This window comes from Neolamprologus brichardi, chromosome 20 (genome assembly GCF_056152115.1).
Source record: "Neolamprologus brichardi isolate AB-2024 chromosome 20, ASM5615211v1, whole genome shotgun sequence".
Classification (NCBI taxonomy): Eukaryota; Metazoa; Chordata; class Actinopteri; order Cichliformes; family Cichlidae; genus Neolamprologus; species Neolamprologus brichardi.
The window spans coordinates 6,257,376-6,285,174 of NC_142123.1; the positions used below are offsets into that span (position 1 = coordinate 6,257,376).

At 40.9% G+C, this 27,799-nt stretch overlaps 1 protein-coding gene across 3 annotated transcripts in view; it reads left to right on the forward strand.

The window, feature by feature from the left end:
• Positions 1-27,799, forward strand: part of LOC102787620 (forkhead box protein J3-like) — a 75,118-nt gene that overhangs the window by 17,398 nt on the left and 29,921 nt on the right. For all 3 annotated transcript variants that reach the window (XM_006785484.2, XM_006785483.2, XM_006785485.2), the window contains 2 exons: positions 15,062-15,136; positions 21,492-21,575. In XM_006785484.2, the coding sequence (XP_006785547.2) occupies positions 15,062-15,136; positions 21,492-21,575 (159 nt within the window). The remainder of the gene's footprint in view (positions 1-15,061; positions 15,137-21,491; positions 21,576-27,799) is intronic.

Genomic DNA, 27,799 nt, shown 5'->3' on the forward strand with positions numbered 1-27,799 from the left:
GCCGAGGCTTTCCCTTCAAGGAAGTTGTTAGAATGTAATGTCTTATGGGAAATTTGCAGTGATCGTGCATGAAGTGGCTTAAGCCACAGGGAAGTGCATTGCGATGGTAGTTGTTAAGCTATCGTAATACACCATGTAGTGTTCAGTCTTCAGTATAGGTATGCATACGCTTCAGTGCAGTAACTGTCTGAAATTTGAGCGCTGTGTTCATTAACCTTACAAGGAAAAAAACAATAAAGGCTGACAGTGGCTCTCGGTCCTTTGCCTCGTCCATGTAGAGTTGCTGTAATCAGTGAAGTTTACTAGGGAGAGGGGAAAAAAGGCAGCAGTATTTTTATTGTATGAAATACTCTTAAAAAAGTTTTTTTTAAGCTCTCTAAACTGGAAAAACTGTATCATTTCACGAAAACAAACACCTCAATCTCTTGTAAATATATGAGAATATGAAATAAATGTGCACTGGCCGATGCAGAGAATTTTGCTTTGTGTTTCAGTTGTGTATACATTTACACGCCGCATGCTTTCAAGTGACAGAAATACACCTGAGCTCCTCATTATCCTGACAGATCCATTTGGTAAAGAGGAAAAAAAGAGGACAGACTATTTGAATCATCCCACTGAACTCCTGAATGGTGTTTGATTGCATGAGTTTCTTCTTTGCGTTGACACCAAAGTAGAACAAAAGCACGGGCCGACCACTGTGGGGCACTGCAATAAATTAAATTAGTGTTAACAGACTCACTTTTAACACGACTCGAGCAAGTTGCCGTGGGAACTGCCCTACTAAACTGGCTGGTCTCTCATCGCTGCTTGGAGCAAAACGGCGCTCATGCAACAAATGCTGTTAACTTCCTCTTTCTGTTAAAGGTCGACTGTTAAAGTTAATGACGAGCAGTTGTGGCCACAGTTCATTGTTCACTTTTAAAGGGATAGTTTACTCAAAAAGTTAAGTTTACGTGTTTTTTTTGCCTGGTAGTGCTGTTTATCTATCTGGGTGTTGTTTGGTTGGGAAAAAATTTATATGATTATTATTATTTTATTATGAGAAATCAGTTCATGATTTTTGGAAAGAGACATTGCTTCTAAGGTTTTCTTTAGATGGGCAACTCACCCTGATGTAGGGGGAAAAACTATTTATTTTTGGTGTAAAATGTTCCTTTAACTTGGACTTTGACAGTTCAGCTTTGATGGTGAGCTGTGAAGCAGTCCTAGCCCCTGTTCTTTTTATGAGACGATTTAAGCCATAATATATATAAACTTCCACCACAATTGTATTTAAATATAAATTGCTGCTTTTGATTGAAAGGCAGATTAAGATAATTAGCTTTTTTTTTTCCGTTTTAAGCTGTGTCCATACTCGCACACATGCATAGATGCAGCTATTAATTATACTTGTGTACGAAACACTGCTAGAGCTTTTAATTACATACTAATCACTAATATGAGTCTCACTATTAAATTCTTAATTAAAAGCCAGGAATTTCTCTTGCTATCTCCTCGAGCATTTGGCGCTCATCCAACACTGTGTTTCCCTCTCTAACCGGTCAGGCCTGCAGCACTCTCCATATGGCTAATAATAGGCTTTAGGCCGGTTTCCCTAGCACTTTGGAATGCAACAGTTATACCACAGAATGAGCTTCTTCCCTAGTTATGGGGTTTGTTTCCTGTCTGACACGAGCCTGTTCTTTATCAGACCCTGGGTTGCGTCAAAGCGTGTCCTAGAACAAAAAAGCAAATAGCTAATGGTTTTCTGATTTACCAAAGTTAAAGCAGCCCTGCTTAGGCACAGTTTTTAGCAAGTAATACATGTGTGGTGCTTTTTTTCTTCTTTTTAATAAAAAGGCGTTCAAATGAAATTGACAGCGGTGTCAGCCTAAGCAGATTTAGTAATTTTATCTTTAGATTTTATTTAGCTGAGGTATTCAGGGAGAAAATAAAAGCTACCTAACTTTAATGTAGATGGAAATACAACATTCTTAAAAACTAAAAATCTTAAAAAATTATTTCAAGTCAGTACAGTAATCTGAAAAAAACACTTTCATACTATTCTTTGCAGGCCCGTAGAAAAGCTCAGCACTCCCTTTCTACTTCCATATGAATTAAGAGGCTAAATGGAAGCCAGGTGCTGCTAATCAAATGCACGTGATTCATTGATCATCAGCAAGTGTGATCACTGGTATAAATTAGCATTTTTGCCAGTTTGCTGGTCTGGAGCATTCAGCCACAATCTTCCCAGGAGTGGATGTCCCAGAAAATTCACCCCAAGGGTCAGATGCAGTGCTCAGAGAAATTCCTAAAAACCCAAGAGTACATCTTTGACTCTGAAGGCCTCAGCATGTTAAATGTTAAAGTTAATTTCAGTACATTTAGAAAAAGGTTGAACAGTTATGAGTTGTTTGGAATGGTTACCAAGAGAAAGTCTTTTCTGTCTTAGGAACATGGCAGCACAACGTAGGTTTGCAAAGTTGCATCTGAGCAAAGCACTAGACTCCTGGAACAATGTCCTTTGGAGAGATGAGGCCTTCTTTTGAAGAAAAACAACCACAGCATATCCGCACACATCATACTAACGTCATACAGACAGTCATACAAACTGTAAAGCACGGTGATGGAAGAGTGATGATTGGGCTTGAACACCTTGCATCCACTGAGTTAACCATGAACTCCTCTGCGTCCTAAAATACTTTAGACACAAATGTGAGGTTGTCTATCTAAAACTTGGCTAAAATCGGGTCCTGTAACAGGAAACTGATCCCAGGCACAGCAGCAAATCTACAGCAGAATGGATAAAAAAGCAAAGACTCATAGAGTTGCAACAGTCCAGAACTCAAGCAGACTGAAATGTTGTGGCGGGACAAACGAATGAAGTGATCCAAGAAGAGTGGGCCTGAATTCCTCCACAACAATGTGAGAGTCTAATAAAGCCATAAAGAAAGTTATTGCCGCTAAACATGGTTGTACAACCTAATTTTTTTCACATGACTATATTTTTACTGCATTTCAGCCACATTGACATATAACCAGAAATCATTTTTCATGTACAAGGGAGTGACACTGAATTGGAAAAAGAATAAAAAAACTAGATTCCTGCTTCTCTTTGCATCAGTAAACAAGAACTTGCAGACTACAGCCGGTATTTGCTAAAGAGTCTGACAGGAGTTGTGCTTATTTACGAAAACTTACATTATTAAAGCTCTAAACTCAATAAACAACCACATAATATATTTGTTCAAGGCTTATAACTGTGTTAAAGATCATAAAACAGCAACAGTGCCGATAACCGCGTGGCATTGATCTCTATTTTATCATCTCAAGGCAATCTGCCATTGGTTATATTGACACGTGAATCACAGAAAGCCTGAGCAGTACCAGAAACATGGCCTTAACACTGTTCTGGACAGTGTCTGAGCAGATTAATATAGTTTGTGAAAAGGCTTCATATTTGAGTGATTAAAAGTGTATAAAAAATGAAGAAAAAAGGGGAAAAAAAGTCATTTAGATGGATGTTGCTTGAAAAGGCACCACGTTTTGGTGATTAAAAATCTGTAAAACGAAAGAAAAAGGAGGAAAAAACTAATTTAGATGGATGTTGTGGATATTATCTATACCCACAGGAAATCCACTGCAGTTTCAGTAGTCATGAACCACGCAACCTCCCAAACAGCTCAACACAACCCACCTAATTAACAAGTTTAGAAATCAGACTAGAATAGCCTTCATTTCTTCACGTAAGCATGATAGAAAAGGGCGGCTGTCAAACGGCATTGGGATGCATAGTACAAACAGTGCACTCCTTCCTGCCTGTCCTCCTACCCCTCCTTCCTCCTTCCCTGTTCACTCACCTCCTCTCCCGGAAAAGCTGGTGACAGAAGCTGTCACTTCGCACACAGCCCTCTGCTTGAAACAACCAGCAACAGGAAGTCTGCCACTGCGACCTACTTTGGTCTCTGTGTTATTTTTGAAACACTATATTAAAATTACACCTGAAAGGATTTTGTCTTTCTAAATTAGTTGCGAGAGCAGAAATCCTGCTGATGTGACACAGGAAGGAGTATAGCGTTCAACGCAAAGGCTGGGAAAACTGGGATGATCTCTTACTGTTGTAGAGTATTTCTGCTGTTTATCTCTTGAAAAAAAGATAAAATAGTAGCACCATAATCACCGACCTGCTCTGTGAATATTAGAAGGTGTTTTGGCATCAGATAAGCATCGAATACATTAGTCTTCTGCTCATTCTTCTGCAATTCCCACTACAGTCTTCATCAAAGACCCTGCAAACAATTGGTTTTAAAATGTGTCTTGTGTGATCTGATCATGGGTGGACACCTGAGACACACTGCTGTTTGCACCTGTGTCTGTCATGTGTCTCTAAGGTGTTCGGCTGATCACTTTGGCAGTCAAGTGGCAGAACGGCTTAGCAAAGACAAGCCAAGAAAAAAATGTTTCAAGAACTAATAAACATGCATGTTCCTTTTCAACTGGTTAGATAGCGAGGATCAAGTCATGTCTAACTTGAAAAATGGTCAAGTACAAGACTAAAAAGGACCACTATGATGACAGAGCAAAAACACGTATTTGCTCCCTTCCTGATTTCTCATCTTTTTGCACATTTGTCACATTTAAAAGTTTCAGATCATTGAACTAATCTTAGTATTAGACAAATAACCTGAGTAAATGTCGTCCCTCCGCTGGACACCGATGTTTGTGAATGTGGTAACTTGAGACCAAGGCAACGTAGGATTTTTAAAATTGATACCACATATGCCGTCTACTAAAAATCTCAAATGAGTTTGAATCCCGGTGATCTTGATTTCAAGCTCTTAGGTCAACCTTTTCTGAAAATGTGGTTTACACACATACATATACCATAGACATGATTTTTCTGATTGAACTTTTTGGAGAGTGACAGTACTAATGAGGTTTTTCTAGTCAATTGCAAAGTCATTATATTTCCTCCACAATAAAAAAAGAATCCAACCAGCAGATATGGGATCTGATAACTTGTTCCAGTTCAGATCCGATTCCAAGTTGGTAAAATTCCCTGATTCGTGAAGTTTTGCACCAAGTGAATCCCTTACCAAATCTTTTATTCATATTCTCTGTTTATTTAGGCTTTTGTGCATCTTTGATGCTACAGCATCGGAAGAACAGACAGAGCCGTCTATCCATTTTTGTACTGCCTACCTAATTCAGGTTTATGGGGGCTGGACCTCATCTTAGCTATCACAGGGTCAGAGGCAGGGTACTTCCTGGACAGGTTGCCAGTCCATTGGAGGGCTAAAGCAGCAAAGTGAAATCGTTTTTTCAAGCAAATATATTTCTAACATGCTATGGTAAGAATTTATTGCATTTTTGCCACAGCTTGCACACAATCGTAAGCTTTCGGTGTGCAGCAGGAGCAGGTTTACATCAGCAATAGCTGAACTGGAATATAACAGAAAGCATCCGAGAATTAAGCCTTTTGTCAAGTTAGTAGTGCAGATCCATGCTGTTTGAGTAGGGGTGACTGTGTTGGGTTTGCTGCAGTCAGTCAGCTGCATCAGCGGCAGATGAAGTGCGTGTCTTGATGCAATAATTAAACCAGACCGATGTGAGCCTCTGGAAATGCAACACTAGATTAGTATAACCTGCAACTTGCTAAGGGCATCCAAGCAGTCTGTGTCTAAAATGACTCTAGACAAAATGATGTGGCAAAGCCGGGCCTGCTGGTTGGAATGATGAACTGCGTTTTTGAATATTTTTATTGTTTTGGAGCAGCTTGCTAGATCCCCAGAGACGGCAGAAACCCTGCTTCCACCTTGTCTGTGATGTTGTTGTTGTTTTTTTGTGTGTGTGTGTATGTGTGTGTGAGTCACAAGTATGCAGACTCACTTAGGCCCTTCTCCTTCTCTTTCCATCACACACAAGCAAGCAGGTTATGGTACATTCTGGAAACACACACACGTGTAGACACATTAACGCAGATGAACAGGTGCATGCATATCTGCTCACGTGCACAGGTACACCCACACACACACACACGCATGCTTACATCCAGACGAACGAACCAACAAATGCTGAAATGCACACACCCACTCAGGCGCACACACTTGTGTACAAGCAGACGCTGCACAGCCGCGCATACCTCTCATCTTATAGATGACTTGTGTGAAGTACTTGAGTGAGGGAGTGAAGAGGGTGTGGAAAGAGTCCATCAAATGAAATGAATATGTATCAGATGGAGTTTGAAGTAGTGACTTGCATTCAGCCCTGCATACTCACCGAGCGGCTGTCACTCCGTCACCATCAGGATATAATAAGGTGTCTCAATGATACTCAGAACCCAGGAGACTTTCACATCTAAGACACCTGTCCGTGTGCGCTTGTACCCTACACTCCCTCATCCAGCCGACTTCAGCTCTTTCTTTCTTTGTGCCTCTTGCTCTCTCCCTCCTCCCAGCTCCTACTCCTGTGCCTTACTTTCAAAACTTACATTTTACCCCCTCACTGTATGTGTTCAGCTGAAAGTTCATAAAAATCTCTTCTGTCTTTATTTTCTCCCAATATCCTCTCCGGCTCTGGCTTCTTTCCTTTTTCACTCTTCCTCTAGCTGTGGTTCTGATTGTGCCTCTGTACCTCTCCGACACAACAATGCATTCATCTTGAAGGGCATGGGAGTGACTCTCGTGAATACTGTTGTGTGGGATTGCATTTGTGTGTGCTCATCAGACAGAATAAGCTCCTGCCATAGGTTAAAACCCTGGCCAGCAAATACCCATGGCCCTTTGGCCTTTGACCTCAGCCTCCCAGCAGACAACAACAGATGAGCAGAGATTTCTGTGGGACTTATACCTTGCTTATTAGAGCTTTCCCAGGCTTTGTACTACAGCCTACTGAAGCACATTAATGAATGTATTTTCAACCAAAAATGTAAAGATCTACAGTTTCCCAAGGCCTCAGTGTCTCAGTATGCTGGATTTCATCCATTTTTTAAATGCCGTCTTGTAAACTTTTAGTGACTGTAATCAAACCCTCCCCAAACTGCAGACCTGATGGGGAATCATTTAGTTTAGTGTGCACATTAATGCTTCAGCTATAACTCACCTCAGTGTCTGTGCATAAAATGAAAATATTGTTACAGCAGGAAACCTGGGGAGCAGGGAAATATTAAAAAGTTTTGTTTCCACCTTTATGAAACATCTCTTCTCAGGAGCGTTCAATTCTGTTGAACAAATGCCATCTAATGTTACCACTTTGCATTTAACTCTGCTGGCATGACCCAAATCTTCCAAACCTACCACTTATGTAACTTCGCTCTTCTCTATGTGACCTGCTTCTCTGGCATGTCTGCACCAACACAAACACACATTCACAAAAGCAGGAAGTTTCCCGCCTATGGCCAGAATATCTTCTGGGGCCTTTACCTTGCACTTTACCATATCTAGTCACACACCCACACATGCAGACAGGCTTTTTATCCTGTTAAGCATCTTTCTTTGATCATTTATCTTTTTCTACGGCTGATCCACACATATGCACAGCCTTATATCCCTCTGCTCTCTCCACCCGAAAGCATGTTTCCAAAACCTGACTTTTTGTCACACATCACATTATATCACATTGCATTTTGTCAAAAAGTCATCCATGCCTGTCAAGCCCGCCTTATATAACTACCCTCGTCAAGTCCAGGACGCTGCAGCCTACATTAGGCAGCAGCAACATCCATTAACCACATGTACACATAAACAGTAATTACAACATTATATACTGTGCACATGCAAACATCCACAAGTCTCTGTCATTATCTAATAATAGTGTGAAAGCCGTAAACTGCATATAAAACATGGACGTAGCCACATGACGTCAAACAGCCAACAAATAATCAGTATAGAGTATTATGCAATGGTCATTTCTTTATGCTTTCATAACAGGCAACTTTTAAATTGTATCATTAGACACTTTGTTGCTAGAAGCCTGTTGCGAAAATACATGATCTGTTCCAATTTCTTTAGCTGAATATATGAATTAGATAACACAGTTTTACAGACATAACATAGTATTTTTGCGCCAGCAAATGATTTCTGAAGAGGTGTTGTCTAAAAAGTTGGCATATCTGAGCATGGTGTGCAGTGCGTCGTTAAAAAAATTGAGGAAAGTGAAGGAAAGAAGAAGAAGTAGTAGATCAACACTATCTGAAAGTCATGCCCTTACAAAATTGGGGAAAAAATAAATACAGCAAAGACCTGAGAAATCCATCTGGAACTTCAGCTGATCCATCTTCTGTTCATAGAAACCAAATTAAAGAAATGGTCTCAGTGGAAGGATGGCTGTCAAGAAGCCGTTCTAAAGGAAGGGAATCAGGGAGAACAGGCTGAGGTATGCCAAATTATACAAGAAATGGACTTAAAATGGGAAATTTTTGGTTTAAATCTTTGTCAATGTGCACGCCTCCCAGTGTCTACTTCATTTATCTCCCTGACTATTCTATTTTCTTGAAAAACGTTTGCCTGTGAGATCTGAGTTGAAGAAAAAATATGGTCAAATATCAAATACTGATTTTCATGCTCGTTGGAGTTGTACAAACTCAGTTGCCTTATATATTGTATATCTATGTATGCTTGCACATGTTTTGCTACATTAGTTTCCCATTTTCCTAGTAAAATATAAAGAAATGAGGGGTGGTTTAAGTTGTGGCTTTTCACTGTACGGCGCCTGTAAATCTGGACCGGCAGAATTGCCAGGAAGCACTATATGAAAATAAAGACAGTGAGGCACACTTTTGGGTTAGCATAGTTACTGTAGACAAAAAAAATATTCCAGTCAAGTTCCATCACCTCTGTACTTTAAGAAGCGCAACCTCATAAATTTTTCCATGGGAATTGTTAGTCTTTGCAGTAAAGGAATCAAAAGAAAGAAAGTCTGTCATTTTTAAACATTCCCCAAATGCTGGTTTGGACGGACTCTTCCAGTGATGACAGGTGATCCTGGAAGCAGCAACAAAAACCTGCTAGTAAAAATCTTTTTAGAGGCTTTTTTTTTTATGTGGAGGCAGTAAGCATCGTTAAAAAAAGTCTGTAATTGGTTTGTGTAGCAAATTACTGATATTTTTAGTTAGTTATTTCCAGAAGGCGAGAAAAACGAAACACATTTTCTTTAATAATATGTGTGTACATTTATTTTAACATTTCTTTCAAAATGTCCTATCATCTTATTCTAATTATCTAGTTCCAGAGATCAATCGATATGATTTTTAATACTGATAATGACATTTGCTGATTTAAAGAAATTGGCCTATTGTCCGATATATCGGCCAATCATTTTGTCTTCTAAACAGACAATTGAAGCATGTATGGATTTCCCTAACATGTTATGTGTTTTTTATTTATCTTCTCTTATACATTCTGCTTGACTTTTTTTGTTACCAAAAAGGAAATTGCCCTCTGCTGGACTATGCAACACTCATATAATTGGGTGTTTCTCCCGTCCCTTCTTTGCTCTTTGAATTTTCATTAATTGCACAGATACCAGTAGATTAATAGATCGATCCTTAAATGGCTAATATTGGACAATAATGTCGGCCAGCTGAACAAACTTTCCGTGCTCTGTCTCGTTCTATCGGATTTTTTTCTCCAAATTTCCTCACGGCTTTAGAAACACCTGACAAAGCTTTCTCCATCACAACGTGAAACGCATTACATGCTGATTGTGAGCACCTGTGTGAAGGCAGATGCTTTGCATGCATTCAGGTGTAGACACAATGCCAGTCTGGCGTGTTTGGAAGGTTTAACCAAAACCAATAGAGATCAGTATTGTTTGTCTTGCTCTGTGATCTGCTTGCATTGATTAAAATTAGGCTGGAGCGGATTACTATGGATGGAAAGAGGATTTTTAACTTTTAAGTTATGAGTTATAAAGCCTGGGCACCTGCTGAAAGGCTAGTCTCTCTCTATATGCATATATTGTGTGGTCAAGTAACTAAATCATGGAGCCATATTGCATCTTGTGCATTCAACTTAAACAAAACTGTAGCCTGTACTCTCTAAGCGACTTCAGGGCTCCGTAGTAATTAGATAATTATTAAGTAACTCTTGTGTACTTTGGATGGCAGAATTGTGCATTATAATATACTCACAGTAACTGGTAAGGTATGGAAAACATGCATCCACAGACATACTTATTATGCCTTTAGTTGGTCTGGACTGCTGCTTATGGAGAGAGCAAACACTGATTTACTGTGTTTACAGACATTTTTTTTTCTTCCGTTGAAATGGAGGTTGTCGATGTTGTGTATATAATTTTGTTCATGCCAAAGGTATGGGACTCAACCAGTAGTCTTATTCAGCGCCTGCATTTCACACAAACACGCAGGCACACACTCGCACGCTCTGTGATCCTTCAGCTACTGGGCGGGAATGGCATGGCCTCAGCCTGGTCAAAAAAAGCTAATTAATCAGGCAGGGCAAGGAATGTGTGGGAGGAAGATACAGCAGTGACTCTCATTATCTTACTTCACAGCGCTGCTAATCAGTTCATCTATTGCTAATGATTATTCAGTGAAAGATTACTTTTTATTTCTTTAGCATTTATGAAAGCAGGCTTTCACACGTACTATGTATTCACAAATGACACACAGACAAGCAGGCACAGAATGAAGGACGGTCTTCCTCTGTGTGTTGTTACACCGAGGAAGAGACGCACAAACACACACAGCATCTTTATGTCCTTGTAGCGAGCTATGTGGAGAAATCATATTTAGGTTTTTTTGTTATTCTTTCTCTTATCCAGGATCCCGTCAGGGAAAAGAAACAGAATTTGTTTTATGTATCATTCGCCCTTTTGCATACGTGTGGGTGACTAAGAGTGTGTGTGTGTGTGTGTGTGTGTGTGTGTGTGTGCATGGAGTTCATAACAGCCTATTAAATGTTTGAAATGAAATCTTCATACTATTCGATAAAGAAAAATTACCATACAGTGATGAAAAGGCTGATAAAATGAAGAAAGTATAGAGTAAAACATATTGAGAGGTAAATAAAAGTTAGGGGAATTCATTCACTTGAAGTTAGACGAACCAGGACGAACCTTGCTAGGGGTTTGATGAGGTAAGTTTGGGTTTTCCGTGTTGGAAAGGTGGTTCATTTACCTTGTTGCATCGCCACGGTAACTTCTGCTGAATACCTTACCTGCTCTGGAGCTGATTAAGTTTGCGATCAACACATACTAACTCAGTGCCTCTCGACTTTTCCTGGAAAGCATCATCACCATTCCTGGAAGAGCTCGCGGACGTCGACGCACCAAAGTTTTCTCCCTAACGAGCTCAGCCATGTGCCGTGACAGGTTAGGGGTGAGAGGGAGACAGGACAAAAGAGACGCTGTGGAAGGGAAACAGAGATTAATAATAAGTCATGGTTAAATGCAGAGTGGTGTATGAATGCATAGAGTGTGAAAAAAGGTGAGTGAAGAAGAAACTTTGCTCAGAGCAACATGGGAAGACCCCAGCAGCCCAGGCTTACTCCAGCGTAACTAAGGGAGGGTTCAGGGTCACCTGATCTGGCTCGAACTATAAAAAACAACATTTTTAAGCCTAATCTTAAAACTAAAGAGGGTGTCTGTAAAGATGTTTAAATATTTTTAAATAGGCTTTATTAATATAGCGCTTTTCCCGTCTTTGTGACCACAGCAAGGAAAGTGCATATATAAATTCATATAGCATTTTTTTTCACTATACTGCTGCACAGACCTTTCCTATTATGCTCATATCACCTCTCAGACATTGTTGCTGGCATTGTTGTACTTGTGTGTTTAACTTCCTATATAATGCATTGCTTTTTGCTTTGTGAAGCATACCATTGTTCTTCCAGTAGCTCTGTCTTAGACCATATTTGTGTTATATGCTGAAAATAACCAATATATACATGCACACTGTATGTGAGCAATGCGGAGGGAAATGCATTACAAATTAGCTCATTAGAGTATTCTGGTTACTTTGTTGTCCAATCAGCCTCAAAAACTGTTACTTTTTTATATTAGCTATTTGTAACTGTTGCACCATATTTCCTATGTTTCTTTTGTTTCTACCTCCCAACAGCATGCACAGGTGCATTTGTACTAGTGTTCAGTATTCAGTCTTAACTTGTGACATTGTTCCACTGAGACCCAAGTGTAAGAGAAATGAAGATGTATCCCTGGCCGATAATGAATGTTTGTCAGCTGCGGCTTTACATCAAATATGTAGAAGCACACCTGCAAGTCAAGCACAGCTCAACAAGACTGGTGGGGGAGCCCACTGAGGAGGAGGAGGAGTGCTGCACCAAAGGCTAGTTAGCTCAGCAAAGTTCAGCTAAGGCTGGAGCTCAGTCTGCTCACTCTACCACCTGAGCCATAGCCACCAACATTACCTAACACTGAATATGAACTATTATATAATGTAATATAATGTCCATATCCAAATGATAGTTTGAATCATATAAAGATTAAATACTGACCTGCTGGTTGTTACCTTTACTATTTAACCTCAAATATATTTTGTTTAATGCCGCTAAGCAAATGTCTCGTCACTGTGAGTGCTGACAGCATACAGAAGTTAAGATTACGCCATAAGCACCACGTTGGTTTTGTATCACCGCTTAGAAGGTCATGTAGTCTAGTTTTATACACTAAATTTTTAATTCAGTTAAAAAATATATTTTGCTCTTCTGTAATTACTAGGCACTCTAGAAAATAAGCAAAGCTTAGAGGATCACCACTCTCGCTCCTTTCCTTTCACCCTTCTCTCACATACAATCAGTACAGACACAAAAGAAAGAAGGGCATGAAATTAATTAAGCAATACAGTGTAGTGCAAGTTTGCAAGCTTCAAACAGCACTGTACACGTCAGTCTTTAAATTCAGCATTTGGCTCATTTTATTCTATCTATTCTATCCTAATCCAACTGTATCCTCGCATGCTGATTGGTTTGGGCTACGGGCTGTTTTTGTTGATATGTGGATCATAAGGGACACGCGCACATGGAAGAAAACTCCCGTGCTCCAAACCATCTGAGAAATATTACAGTAAATTCTCCATTTACTGAAAGGGGCCGACTTATCATTATTCCACACTGGAAGATTTTTTTTAGTTAGCTAAATGACAGGAACAAATCCAGGGCTGTACAAAGGTTTTAAAAGCCACAGTGCAACCATGCAACCAGCAACGGACACACATGCCCCAAAAGTGAAATTTGCCAGAGTGTACAAAGTCTGAAATAGATGGGGTTGTGCAGACATAGCAAGTAGTGCACAGATGTTCCAAAAATTGCTTGAGTCATAAAATATAGTGTGTGAATAAACAAATAACAGGTAGAGGTTAGCAAAGTTAGATGGGCTGGCTCCTGAAGTGACGGGACTCTGTGTTAATGATCTACCGCCACCAACTGCAGGAAAGTTTTTGGAACAGATGGTTACCGTAGTGTGGTAGCTGGTGGCAGTCCTCCTTGCCTTTTTTCATCTCCCGACTGCCACATATTTCCTTGATGGACGGCCACAAGCAGCCAGTGACCCGCTAAGCAGAGAAGCCAAAACCTGCTCGAGCATTTCTTCTTCAGCAGAGATCGAGGGGAGGCAGAGGTGGACTAGGCTGTAATGGTATACTGGAGACAGAAAGCGAGGGAGAGAGAGAGAGAGAGAGAAGGTGTTTTTCTTTTTCTGTAAGAGAAACAAAGCTGCTGCTGAGCAGTACGAACCCGAGAGAAGGAGACGAGAAATTCCTCCCATCCCTCTGTCTTCTCTCCTCCTCCTCCCCAGTGGTATTAATTAGCAGCAGCAGATGAGTGGAGAACGGGAGCCTGCAGGGAGAACAGGTTCATGTCAGGTTAGCATAAGCTGTTGTGCCCCCCCCCGTTTCTCTCACTCTCTCTCTTTCTTTTCCTTTTCCTACCCTCACAACACACACACACAAATACACACATAAACAATAGGGATTGTTATAAATTTAAGAAATATGATCTTCTCGTCTTTATGGCTAAAACCGAACGTGTACAAAAATGTGAGTTTTCATTAAGCCCAGCTTAAACTCCTCCTCCTCCCTCCAGTTTTACTCTGAACACAGCCTCTTGACATATTCAAAAAAACAAATCCAACCCTGTAGCACATCAAACGCACAACCACTGACATTATCACCCACCTCACGGTCATGGCGAATCATTGCCCTAGCATCCCTCTGCCTCGCTCCCTATCTTCACTGAAATGCGCTCCAGCCTCCTGTTTTCAATCATCAGTTTCAGGAGCGTCTGGTACGCTTCGGCTTTAATCAATGGAGTTGTCTGCATCTGCACCGTAGCAGCCCGCATTTCACTCTTGTCTAACCGTGACCCGTAGTGTCTGTTTTTATTCGACACGGTACGGAGTAGAAAGCAGAGGACTCCTTTTGAAGGCCTTCGCTAATGTCGAGACCGAGGTTCTGGAGCCAGACCCGAGTGAAACCCGAGCTAAAGATAGTAAGACCAGATTCTAATCTGAGTGAAGAAAAACTTGTACTTTGGAAGGAGATGAAGGACATGGCAAGGTCCCATAATGGTTTTGCATTGGTTCCCAACAGTCTTGACAAAGGCTGGAAAACGATAAAAGCTTCTGTTGCAGTGGACACTAATGAATACGGCTGGCTGATAAATGGTGTTTCATCCTTAATGCAAAGCCAACATACAGCAGATATTTCACTAAAGATGCTGCATAACGCAGCAGACATTTATCCTTGTTCAATAAGAGCATGTTTAAAAAGCATTTTATTTCTCTGTTTATCTATCTGTGCATATTGGTGCGTCTTTGTGTGAGTATATGTAAAAGAAAAAGAAAGAAAAATAATAGGAACTGTGGAGCAAATATGTAACCGTCATTACTATTAATGTTATCACACAATTCAGACTTTTCTCATATTCTCCAGTCCTTACTGTAGAATGAAATTAGATTCAGAAAGTAACTGTAATATAGTCAGCGTATTACAGTTCGCTTATTTAAAGAAAACGTGTAAAAGTGATGCCACTTTGTTACCACTTCATAATATTCTCTTCTTTTTCTCTTCTTTTCGTCCTTTTTTTCTCTCCCTCTGCAGAATTCTATACGACACAACTTGTCCTTGAACAAGTGTTTTCTCAAAGTGCCTCGCTCCAAAGACGACCCTGGAAAAGTAAGTATTTTCTCAACCTTATTGTGCGACTTAAAAAAAAGAAAGCTGGGCGGCACACGGCGAAAATGTCGAGTGGGTTTCAGCAGGCTTTGCAAGTACGTGGCGACTTTTGACGTGTTTAGTAGCACTCGTGCCACATGTGTGAACACACTGGTGCTTAAGTGCTCACTTGCTCTGCTTCTTTGTCACACACACACAGTGTCTGCGGTTAAAAGCAATTTGTAACTCCATAACCGACTGCGCTGAATGCCTAATGCTGCTTTCTCTGTTTTCTGTGGCTCCTACGATATTGATTCTGCCAAGTAATAATGTGGTACAGGGAGTAATGAATAATAAGTATATGTAGGTACTCTCCCTCAGATGCAAGGCCTTCCATGCATCTGTTATGCTTTATTAGAACTGCTTCTCTGTGTGTCTCGCACACACAATCAGAGGAAGCTTTAGATATGTTTCACTCCTGCTGCTGCTGTGGTTAGGAAGCAGCGTTGCCACAGCCACTTCAGCAACTCCAGTTTGATAACAACAATTTGTCAAGTGCTTGGTTGCGCTGAGATCGAAGGACATGCTCAGATGGGGAAAGTGTATAATTGCAGCTGATCACTGAACCCTGTCCTTATGCCATATTTTTTAATACAAGCTCAAACTCGTCACAAGGTTAATGTTGGAGCCACTTTTACACAAAACTGAGGAGCCAAACTTTTCAATGAGCTCTTAAAAACTCTGCTCGTTTTGTTTAGGGGGGTACGGTTGAGGTGGGGTTGGGGGAGCGGAGAGTTTCTCCCGGCTGCGGGGATTTTGGAGCCATTGAAAAATGAATTAGGGGGAAGAAGGTTTAAATAATTCAAACAAAATCCTTGGGCTTGAGTGGAGGCCTATAGTCTGCAAAGACACAAAGAGAGGGGCTCCCCCCTGATTAGCCTGACTTGGACCTGACCAGCACCTTAATTCACACCGTGGATCGAAGTGGTCGATACCTCGGCGTAGTGGTGGTGGGGTGGGGGGTCAGCTGTGTGTGCGTGTGTGTGTGTGTGTGGAGAAGCTGAATGTACATGCTCTGTTTGAAGCCACAGAGAGAGAGGAGAAGCTAAATCATGCATGTGCTAACGTTAATTGGCTGTGTACTGTTCAGTGATGTGGGACTGAGAGACAGGGGGAGGAGAAGAGGAAAGAATATGAGAGGTGGGGGGGGGGGGGGGGGGGGGAGAGATAGATGTTGAGAGTTGAGCTGTGTGCATGTGTGGCCTAGATGAACCTCCTGAATTCAGTCTGCAGCTTTGGACCTCCTTGGGAGGGAAGAGGCAAAATGAAAGGCTGGAAAAAAAAAATTATACCAGAAGGAAATCTAGGAGCTAAAAGCAATTGATTTCCTCCTCTCTTATTGTATCTGTTTATTTTGGAGACTGCTGTGTTTTAACATTATGTATCAAAAGGATTTCGGTGGATTTTCTGGGGAAAGGATGCAGAAACGTGCACCACTGGAGAACTAAACCTAGAGAAAACTAATTTGATACTGGAAGAATAACAGATAAGTTGATGCTTTTGGATACGGTGGATCGTCCATCTCACAGCACTTACTTTCTATTTAGTGACACTTACTGCCAGCCTTATTTTGTAGAAGTAATAAAGAAGAAGCAACTAATAGATTCAGAGAAATAAATCCTGATTTATCTTATAAGACATTGTGTTTTTGAAGTCTAACATAATCTAAAACAGTTTGGGGAAAAAATAGGTGCAAATAGTGGCGAGTGGATCATATTTAATCCATGAGTTTTTGAGACTTCTCTATCATCAGTGTGATGTTTTATTAAGACTAACCCCTTAAATGTTTTTTTTGTAAGATTAACTCTGAGCAGTAAATTTCAGTTTAAAAAAATTATAATTTTCTTGAAAATATTTCATGGTTTAGACTTTACAGAGTTAATTATCAGAACAGTATAAAGATTTACAATTCATAATAAAATATCTTGGCCTGCAGCAGCAGTTCTAATGTTTTTGAGCCAAAATCTTTGAGAAAATTAAAACTAGAGTTCACTTTGGTTTGAACATCAAACACTTGTTGACTTGTTAGTCTAAAGCAGGGGAACTCCAGGCCTCGAGAGCCTGTGTCCTGCAGGATTGAAATGTGTCCTTGATCCAACACAGCTGATTTAAATGGCTAAATTACCTGCTCAACATGTCTTGAAGTTCTCCAGAGGCCTGATAATGAACTAGTCATTTGATTCAGGTGTGTTGACCTAAGGTGATATCTAAAGCCTGCAGGACACTGGCCCTCGAGTCCTGGGGTTCTAAAAAGTTGCTTAAACAATAAAAAGTGTATTAGCAAGTCATATTTACCAAGATTTAAAACTGATTTTGTAGCAACATCTGTGAAATTGTAGGTATTTTTCAATATTTGGCTTATTGATGGAGGGGTTTGCTCTTTGATCAGTAATTCAGCATTATTAGGTAGGGCTGTTCGATATAACGATATATATCAGATGACTATATAAAAACGTCTATCGTTTCATTTTATGCTGTCATTTGTTTTGTGGTGTTGCAAAATAAACTGTTTACGGCAATATTTTTTCATTGTTTTGATGGTGACTGTAGTGGCTATATTAATTTCTTAAAGTTCTCTCTTTCTCTTATATTTTATATAACCACACTACAGATGGACAAGGGCCTGTTTTTATGCGTTGTGGTTAGCAACAAGGATGGTAACAGCATCGCGTGTCCGCTTGTTTATGTTCCACATAAACCTTTCACAATAAAGCTCAAGATCCTGTTGAGACTTTTCAAAATAAACTGAATCACGTGAAAGAGCAGATTATTTACGGATGAGAAGTAAAAAAGAGCCGCCAGGTGCTAAAAAATAAACCTTAGACTCAAACGTTAGAACAGGCTTTCCCCCGTGTAATAATGTACACGCCATGTAATAAATACTCAAAGAAAACGGCGGCCGTTACAACTTATGTCTAAAAATGTATCGTTTCATGCATCGGTTAAAACACTCGACTCCAAGTACATGACGCGCAGCTGGAAACACTTCCCACAAGACGAGCTGCCCGAGATTCACAGGATTTACAGAAAATGTTAAATTTTTGTGATTTATATCGTTATCGGAATTCTTATATCAGAATATGAGATTTCGGTCATATCGCACAGCCCTATAATTAGGGCTATATTTGTTGCTGCTTGTACTGACTACATAACTTATGATGGGATGTTTATGTATAAATTAATCACTAATGTTATTTACTCTGTAAGCCGGATTCTCAGCTATCCCATTCTGTTTTATAAGCATGTAGAATATAGCATTAATATAATACTTTTGGCCACTAGTATATGATCAAAAGTATTGGTCCGCATCTCTTAATCCTTCAGTTGAAGAGGTTTCACTTCCTTTGCCACTGGTGCATAAAATCAAGCACCTAGCATTGTAGTCTGCATTTAAAAGCCTTTGTGAATGAAGAATGCTGTTCTAAAAAGCTCACAGAATTCAAGTGTGGTACTGTGATAGCTACCACCATTGCAAGAAGTCAGTTCATTTAATTGACTGCCTCCTAGATATTCTACCACTAACTGTAACTGGTGTTGAAGAATTTAGGAACTACAGGAAGTGGCAGACCATGTAAGGTTACAGAGTGCTGCCTGCTGAGTTGCACAGTGTGTAAAAGTCTCTAACACTTTGCTGATTCACTAGTTACAGAACTCCAGACTTTCTCTGGCATTAACATCAGCACAAAAACTGTGCACTGGGAGCTTCGTGGCATGCATTTCCATAGATGAGCAGTTTCTGTAGGTGAAATGAGAAGGTGGCCCAATACCTTTGTTTATATACCGTATTTCCCGGACTACAAAGCGCACCTGAATATTAGCCGCACAAGCTAAAATCAGGGGAAAATCCTGTTTTGTACATACATTAGCCGCACCTGACTAAAAGCCGCAGGTGTTTCAATGTTGACTTATCATATGTAAGAGAATATGCACAAAGGGAATTGTCAGGAAAGAGATGGCTGTTTGGAGACACACCCCTTTTATTAATATTTTGAAAAACAAGTTATGGGTACATATTTGCATAACTTTTTAGGTATATGTACAAGTACCGGTAAATACAAGTATGAAACATGTACTGTGCTTCATAAACGAGTAACATATGTAGTACATAAGAATAACCTACAGCACACCAGAAAAATAGATTCGGCCTACCTTTTAGGCTCAGGTGCAGTGACACAGCTTTAACAAGAAGAAAAGTCAGTCATTCACCACCATCTTTCTCTTCTTCCTGCGCACTAAAACCACCAAAGTCCTCTTCTCCAGTGTCGGAAACGAACAGGCTCAGGATGGCTTTGTCATCCACTCTCCGCTTCTCTCCTTCGTTGTCACTTTCAAAACCAAACAAATCCTCGTTGTCAGTGTCAGAGTCGAACCCCCTGAGAAGGGCCTTGGCGGTGTCCTCCTCTCCATCATGCAGCAGTCCAGCCCTTCGAAATCCGTTGGTGATCATGGATGTTTTCACACTTTTCCACGCTGTCAGAATCCACTGGTGGAGTTGGGCATAACTTGCTTTTCGCAAGTTTATCGCCGCTCATCATCCACGCCTCCCGCTGAACGCGTAGCGCTACTTTGAAGTTTGTTTTTCGCGCTACTTCGTATGGCACTACGTTGCCTGGCGGACGGACATGTGACCAACATACCACTCTTGAACCCCGATCCTTCCGCCAGGCAACGTAGTGCCGGAGAACAGCGGAACAAACAAAACAAATCCTCTTACGATATCACAAAAATCATGGACAATCCTTAGAAAAGCCGCACCTGACTAAAAGCCGCAGGGTTCAAAGCTTGTGCAAAAAGTAGCGGCTTATAGCCCGACAATTACGGTAGTCTGTGTGTTAGTGTTACTGCTATTGTTATACTTTATCTTTCATAAGTTGTCTGCTGTAACCTGGTGTTTTTGTCACTGTGCGTGGGTGACTAATGTAGATTTTTCCTCATTTCATTAAATAAAATTATCTCAGGAGACATAGAGCAAATAATTACATTTACCCAAACATGATACTAAAGGACAATTTTGAGTTTAAATCTTAGATTCAAATGAAATGTATCAACTTTCCTTTCCTTTTTCTGCCCAGACAAAAAGACCTAACATCAACATCAATACTAAAAATTTGTATTTCCAACTCATTTATTGATCATTAAATGAATACTTCCTTTTTTCATGTCAATTCAGTTCAATCCATTCTATTTATATAGCACAAAATCATAACAACAGCAGCCTGAAGGTGCTTTATATTGTATAAGGTAAAGACTCTTTACTAATCCAGAGAAAACCCCAATAATCAGATGACTCCTTATGACAGGGGTGTCCAACTCCAGGCCTCGAGGGCCGGTGTCCTGCAGGTTTTACATATCACCCTGGGTCAACACACCTGAATCAAATGATTAGTTCATTACCAGGCCTCTGGGGCTATGTCCACACGTACCCGGGTATTTTTGAAAACGCAGATTTTTCTATGCGTTTGCACCTTTCGTCCACACGTAAACGGCGTTTTCGGCCACTGAAAATGGAGATTTCTAAAAACTCCGGCCAGGGTGGATATTTTTGAAAACTCCGTTTTTGCATTTACGTGTGGACGAGAAAAACTGAGAAAACGCAGAAAACGCAGCGTCAAAGGTGTGCGCCTTTTTTGACGTCACAGTGTGCGCCACGTTATTGTTTCGGTGAAATGAATTTCTACAATACTGTTACTGTTAATTGTACTCTCTGCAGTGTTTAAATGCTTACATATACACACACAGTTACTGTCCCTCCACACATACGACTCGGCTCTGCTTCTATGCCCCAACTTTGTTTACTATTTCCCACCGAGGCTTCTAGACTTCTGATTGGACAAATTTTCTACACGGTTAGGAATATAGCGCCACCTGCTGCTTTGGCATGTTTCTAGCAGGGTTTTCCTTCATTTCTGCCTTTACGTGTGGACGGGATTATTTTTTAAAACGAAAACGGAAAATCTCCGTTTTCAAAAATAGCCGTGTACGTGTGGACATAGCCTGGAGAACTTCAAGACATGTTGAGGAGGTAATTTAGCCATTTAAATCAGCTGTGTTGGATCAAGGACACATCTAAAACCTGCAGGACACCAGCCTTTGAGGCCTGGAGTTGGACACCCCTGCCTTATGAGCAAGCACTTTGGCAACAGTGGGAAGGGAAAACTCACCGAAAAAACCCACACTCAGGGAGGGGCATTCAAGACAAAGTTTGAAGCTTTGGACAAACCTACAAAGTTCAAACCACCACTGGAGAAAAACACAACAAAAAAAACCTTCCATCAAATATGTTTCTAATGTTTGTTTTACTGATGTTAACATTCAGGGTTCCTACTGGGCCATAGACACCAATCCTAAAGAAGACACGGTACCCAGCAGGCCAAAGAAGAGACCACGCTCTGGAGAACGAGTAAGTACACAAGTATTTTTGTATAATCCTGTTTTACCCACAAAAGGCTGATGGGGTATTGTCACTCCGCCGGACAGATGGGTGGGTGGTCGGCGTGCAGCTTTGTAAATGTAATACTATGAGAATGAGGTGACAGAATTTGGAAATTGATGCTTTAGGTGCATCTGCTAAAAGTCGCAGTGACATCTAGATCAAGATCAGAAATAAAGTTTTCTGAAAATCTGGTGAAGGCAATAAATCGCTAAAGATTTTTCAAATCATACCATAGGTGCATCTACTAGGAGGCTGAGAGAACAGCTGGATGCCAGTGTTTCTGTTGTTGTTGTTTCGCTTGTTGTTTTAAAAGTCGTACCAAATGACTTCTCTAAGGATTTATTTCATTCCATATTCTGAAACCTGTGACCCCTTTAAGGTGCTAATATCAAAGTTAGACATCATCAGAGAAGAAGAAAAATGGGATTTTGCTGATAATTCGAGCATTGTTGTAAAATGTCTGAAAAGAGAATTATATGAACAGGAAAAACAAGGCATTTGAAAAAGCTTCCCAATACAAATGAGGTGCTAGAGAAATGTGTGAACAGACTTGCAGTCTTTCTCCTGTTCCCATGTTATAATGATGCATGGAAAGACTAGCAGTCCAATAATGTACCTTTAAACCTCCCCAGAAAGATGAGTGTAAGAGCCCTCAGCGGTACTAGTGGCTCTGTGAGAACTGACGTCTCTTTAGCTTGTTAGGAAGCTAACATTAGCTTATTTGCACAAAAAAGCATGTCAGTGTTGGCTGTCAGGTATCGTGTGGACCACGTGATAGGAGATTACCAAATGTCAATTACAGCCATATTGTGCCAGACCATCAGGTTGTACGTCAGACATTTCTCTCAAAACCACATCTCACTCAAAGGCCAGGGGATCATCGCAGGCAGCAGGCTTCAACATCTGGTGACCATAAATCACTGCACAGTACCTCAGAGACCAAAAAATGTGGATTATCTTGTCATCGCTTGCTTTACCTCCTCCTAAATGCAGCCCGAAGTATCTTTTTACCCTTCAAGTCAATTTTCTTCTTTCTGCTGCTCATAACTACAGTGATTGTGCGCTGTGCTCGAACGCCTCGTGTCTACTCACAGATGGAGGGCTGAAGCTGCTGAGTGGACACGGTGTAACACCTTGTCTGCACAAGAGGCACAGCATGAGCAGCATATTCGATGCCGCAGCAATGTAGGAAAAAACACACCTTTTTTTGTGTAATTATTACATTTTAAAGCCACAAAGTACCAAACTTTATCTGCTTTTTGTTTTGTTTTTTTCCTCTGTGGGTTATTCTTGCTGTGCACTGCTCGATTGTTATTGACGAACTTATTACTGGGCTGTAGCGCAGGAGAATGCCCGATCACCGGTGCGCGTGCCTTCTTTGTAGCAGAACCAGAGCCTATGGTTGCAATTAAACAACTTTTTGATATTCATCCTCATATTCATCCTGGTTAATCCCACAGGCTTTGGGGTTAGCAATTTTCAAGATGCCATAAAAGCAGCAGGAACAAGCTACTGGATAGATGTGAGAATACAGAAGCAGGAATGAAAATTGGTTTTGGGAAATTGATTGACAGCAGCTGAGGCTATAAATATATGTAACCCTGCATCAACTTGGCAGAATGCGGCTGGTGTGCAGTCATTAACCTGGGGATGTGAATACAAAAGCAGTGCGGAGTGAGCTCCATCGTGTATTTCAAGTCTGCGTTCACCACTGTCTGCCATCATCTCTCTGTTTTTTGTTTTTTTTTCCTGACTCTGACTACAGTATGGCGTGCATTTCGATGTCTGTTTTCTTAGCGGCTGATTAGCACGCTCATAAACTAGTGTCGGCAGTTAATGGCCAAAATTTTAATACGGTTCAGATTCAGTATTCAGCACATTAAACAGATTGAATTCCTCTCTGATTATTACCTCAGCGGCTTAAATGAACTGTGCTCCCCTGGCAAAGGGATGCGTACTAAAACTGCTGCCGTATGACACAAAGACTTGTAGTCAGTCACAAACGAATACAAAATAAAACATTTAAATGGCTTCAGTTCAGTGATATGAGATCTGGTGACATGCAATATCATTGCTAGGCTCTGGATAACATGGCATTACTTCTCCCCGAAGCCAGAATGAGGCCACCAATTAGTGTAATCAGCTGGTGTAGTGGACCAAGCAGAAGATCTCCCAAAGTCTATTTCACAGGGGTGAGGCGTACCTCCAGTGTGCAGGTATATATTGTATTAAGCAGATGATCCTCTGAATGTTGCATTAAAGGAAACACGGCGTCTTTTATCACGATCATCCGCCTCCCTTTCTCATCCAGCCAGTCTCTGACTGTTGGCGCATCTTGATCATTATCTTTCGCTTCGTCCGTCTGCATTTCTGCTTTAGCCATCTTCCTCTCTGGGGAACTGTGACAGGCGCAGCGCGACAAAGTGCACAATCACTGTAAGGTGTCGCTCATTGGAGAAAGAATCGAGGCAAAAGAGACGGAAAGGGTTGGGGAGGTACAAGAGAGGGGAAGAGCAGAAAGGAAGCGTGAAAGGAAGGTTGCGGAAAGCAGGAAAAAGACATTAAGGTAGCGAGAAGAAACAGTCAAGTTTAAGGGAAGGAAAAAGAGGTAAGAGGAGTAAGTGGGAGAGGAGGGAGGAGGGAAAGTGTTCTAGGCTTGTGTTCCAGTTAATTACCACAGAAGGCCCCGGGGCTGCCGTTAGACATATTTTCTTCACCAACGATTTTTTTTTTTTTTATTACAAACATTAATTAATTCAGAGCCTTGTCATCTCGTCTTACATGGATGGGCCCTTTGACCCCTTTTCTTACGCCTCACTTGCACTGCTGGCAGACACACTGTGGGCTGTCACATGGGCTAAGGAGAAACAGGGAGGTTTTAAGTGCTAAGATTTATGGCGGCATTACCGTCTGAAAAAAAGAAAAAGAAAGAAAGGTGGGCTAAATACATCTCGTGTGTTAACTGGGATTTTGTTGCACCTCGGTTACACAGTCAAATATTTTAAGTTGGCAGGAAGGGCTAAACGTCAACCGCATAAATGCATTGTATAAATGTGTAGACAGGCAAGTGTACACGTAGTTTAGTACCTGTGTCTCCAGTGCCCTTAAGCATAATCACTCTCTTTCATTCCTGGTAGATGCTTCTCTGTTTGCCTGTCTGTCTGTCTGCCCGTCTGTCACCACTCAATTATCTCCCTGCCTATTCTTCTATTCTGCTCTTCCTCCACAAGCCTTCCTCCTGCCTCTCTTCACCTCTCTCTTGTCTTCTTTTTAAGTGCCTCCACCAGGGAACCGACAACCCGTTTAGCTGGGAGTTTATCATAAATTAAAGATTGCATTGTTACCAACCAATCCTCTTACTGTAAGCAGTTTGGGAAGGCAGGCAAGCTGTCTTGAACCCTGAAAGGAGTCAGACAAGGAGAAAAAAAACATCTTCCCCGGGTTTCTTTTTTTGTTGTTGTTGTTTTTCTCTCTCTCTCTCTCTCTCTCTCTCTCTCCCCCCTTTTTTTTTCTTCTTCATTTGGCAGGCATCAATTTAGCCCCTCATCGATCTTTGAATAGTTCCTCACGTCCTCACACTCAGTTAACCCTACTTTAGCGCTTTGTGAGGACAGCAGCGGAAAATGAACTGCTGCTGAATGCATTATAGGTGCGTGAATAATGCATGAGGATGGCTTGATTCATCTTATCAAGTGCAAGTGATGTGTCCACTTTCCAGGCTGTTTAAGTGTCCCGCAATTTAAATGAAGCGCGCCTCGACTAGTTCACACAGTGTGAGCCTGGGGCGTGATGGTGATTCAGGAGGCTCAGTGAAGAATCATGAACTTGCAGCACACTCAGATTTCTCATAACCTTTGTCACATTTCATTTCCGTCCTCGTTTTCAAACTCCTCTGGACATTTTCAATCAGTGGAGAGCATCCACAAATGATTTCTGCATAATAACTAGAAGGCGAGACTCTACTGTTTAAAAAAATATTAGTGCACCCCTTTATACTAATATTTAACCACACTAAACTCTATGTGAAAATTTAAAAAAAAGGCTATTTACTGCTTAAATCGAGTGACGGCAACAGGAAAAAACACTATAACCTTTTAGCATGTTGTAATTTAAGTGGTCTGAATTGAAGTTAGCCAATCACAAGTCCCATCATGCTATCACAGGTGAGTAAAGTAAGATAAGGATTCACCACATTAGTGTCTCATCCAGCCAGAACAGTTACTGTGTTCACATTAGGATTGACGTAAGTACTCTTAGGGATACGTGCACACTAATGCATTTTTGCTTGAAAACGCATCATTTTCTCTCCGTTTTGGCCTCCCGTCCACACTGAGGTGGCGTTTTCGCTGATGGAAATTGCAGCGTTTTGAAAACGCTCTTGAAAATGCGTACATTTGGAAATGGTGCTTTGGCGGCGCAGTGTGGACTGCAAAAATGCTGACTTTCTAAAACGATGACGCATGTTAGTCATATGATGCAGTCGTGTGACCAATTAAACTAAGATAGCGGAGGGCAGCAATTGTTTTGTTTGCTCTCAGTTTGGACAGCCCTATTAAAGATTAATATCAGTCTGTACATGCTCCAGATAGCTTTTCTTCAAATTCTTTAACTCTCACTCGCTTTTGCAACTTTGTACTTTTGTGTTACTCGCAGCAACAACTCCACCTCATTGTTAGTCCATTTAAAAAACTCGGTGCTTTTCCTCGGCCCTTTGCCGCAACGTTTCAAAGAGCCGGAAAGTAAATAAACAGCAGACAGAAATGAGGCAGGTCGAATCTTCTTGCGTTTCACACATGCGCAGTACTGGAACGTAAGCGTTTTCGGACGTTTCCCCAACGAAAACGCCGTTTTCAAATCCATCCGGGCTAGTGTGGACGTAGCCTTACTTACATGTTTAATCAAGATGTAAGTAAGAGTAATCTTTAATAAGGCAAAAACAGAGTTTGTACAATTGTACAGTTCTAACAATGTTGAAATTCAGTGTTTGGTATGACCACCTTTATTCTTCAACACAGTCTAAAATCTCTTAGACAAGCTTTCTTATAGTTTCTTTAAGTAGTCTTCAGGAATAATTGAAGACTAGACAAGATCCCCAACACCACTGGCTGAAACGCAAACCTGAACCTTGACAGAGCCTCCACAGTGCTTTACAGGTGACTCTTTTACCTGTTGCACCTGTCTGCTGACCTCCTTCTATTTGAATCCATCACCTGTTGTCATCAGTTTCCCTTCTTTAACCCTCAAAAACCTAACCTGTTGCTGGGATCAGACTGGTGTTCCGCAATGTTTTTTCAACATCTGTATCTCCCGTAACTCCTGAACCATTTGCTCAATTGAAAGAATTCCAGCGTTTCCTAAAAGCAGCATTTTTCATTGATATTAGAGTCATTACGGTAATCACAGGCACGATGTCGCAGCAGCCCAGCGAAGACGAAGATTGGTTGAGAAAGGAGAGAGACGCTAATATCACTGAAAAAGCATAGAGTTGCTGCTTTCAGATGAACTCGCCCAAGCTCCCATCGGTTTTAATGGGTTAAGATGGCTTGTCGACAGCCACCCTTCCACTGAGACCATTTCTGATGAGGCTTTAGTGAACAGAAGATTGATTGCCTGAAGGGAAGGATGCATCTCTCAGGCTCTTTGCCTGGTCTTTACCCCACTTTATTCACGTTTTTTTATGCACATGGTTTTCAGATACTTTTCATCAGCTTTATATCCAGTTTCCTCAGTTTTGTAATTGCACGACATACCACGCCAAGATTTCAGCTAATAGCTCTTTGGGAATCACCTTGTTGGTGAAAAAAATATTATTTTATGCCTTTTTTGTGTTTAAGTGATTCATTGGTCAGTGAGTGAAAAAGGAGCCAGTGGCCAAAGAAAGAAACTTTGAAATACCTTCAGAAAGCTCAGAGAACTGTTGTTTAAGACCACTTTTTAAAAAATGTCAAAAAGCTCAAAGCCTTTGCTCAGTACTGTACCTGCCACAACACAGTGTAACGTGTGGTGTACCTGAAAGGGGTACAACCGGCATCTTTAGTGTTAAAGAATGCTTCACATATCTCCACCTTAAAAAGTTGCTTTCCTCCTGCAGTTTTCCATTCTCTCTTATAACCCCCTTTCAAAAGATGAGCACAGGCTAGAGATAAGCCAGGGCTGACTTTTGGCTTCATAGGGAATTCAAACCCATTGCA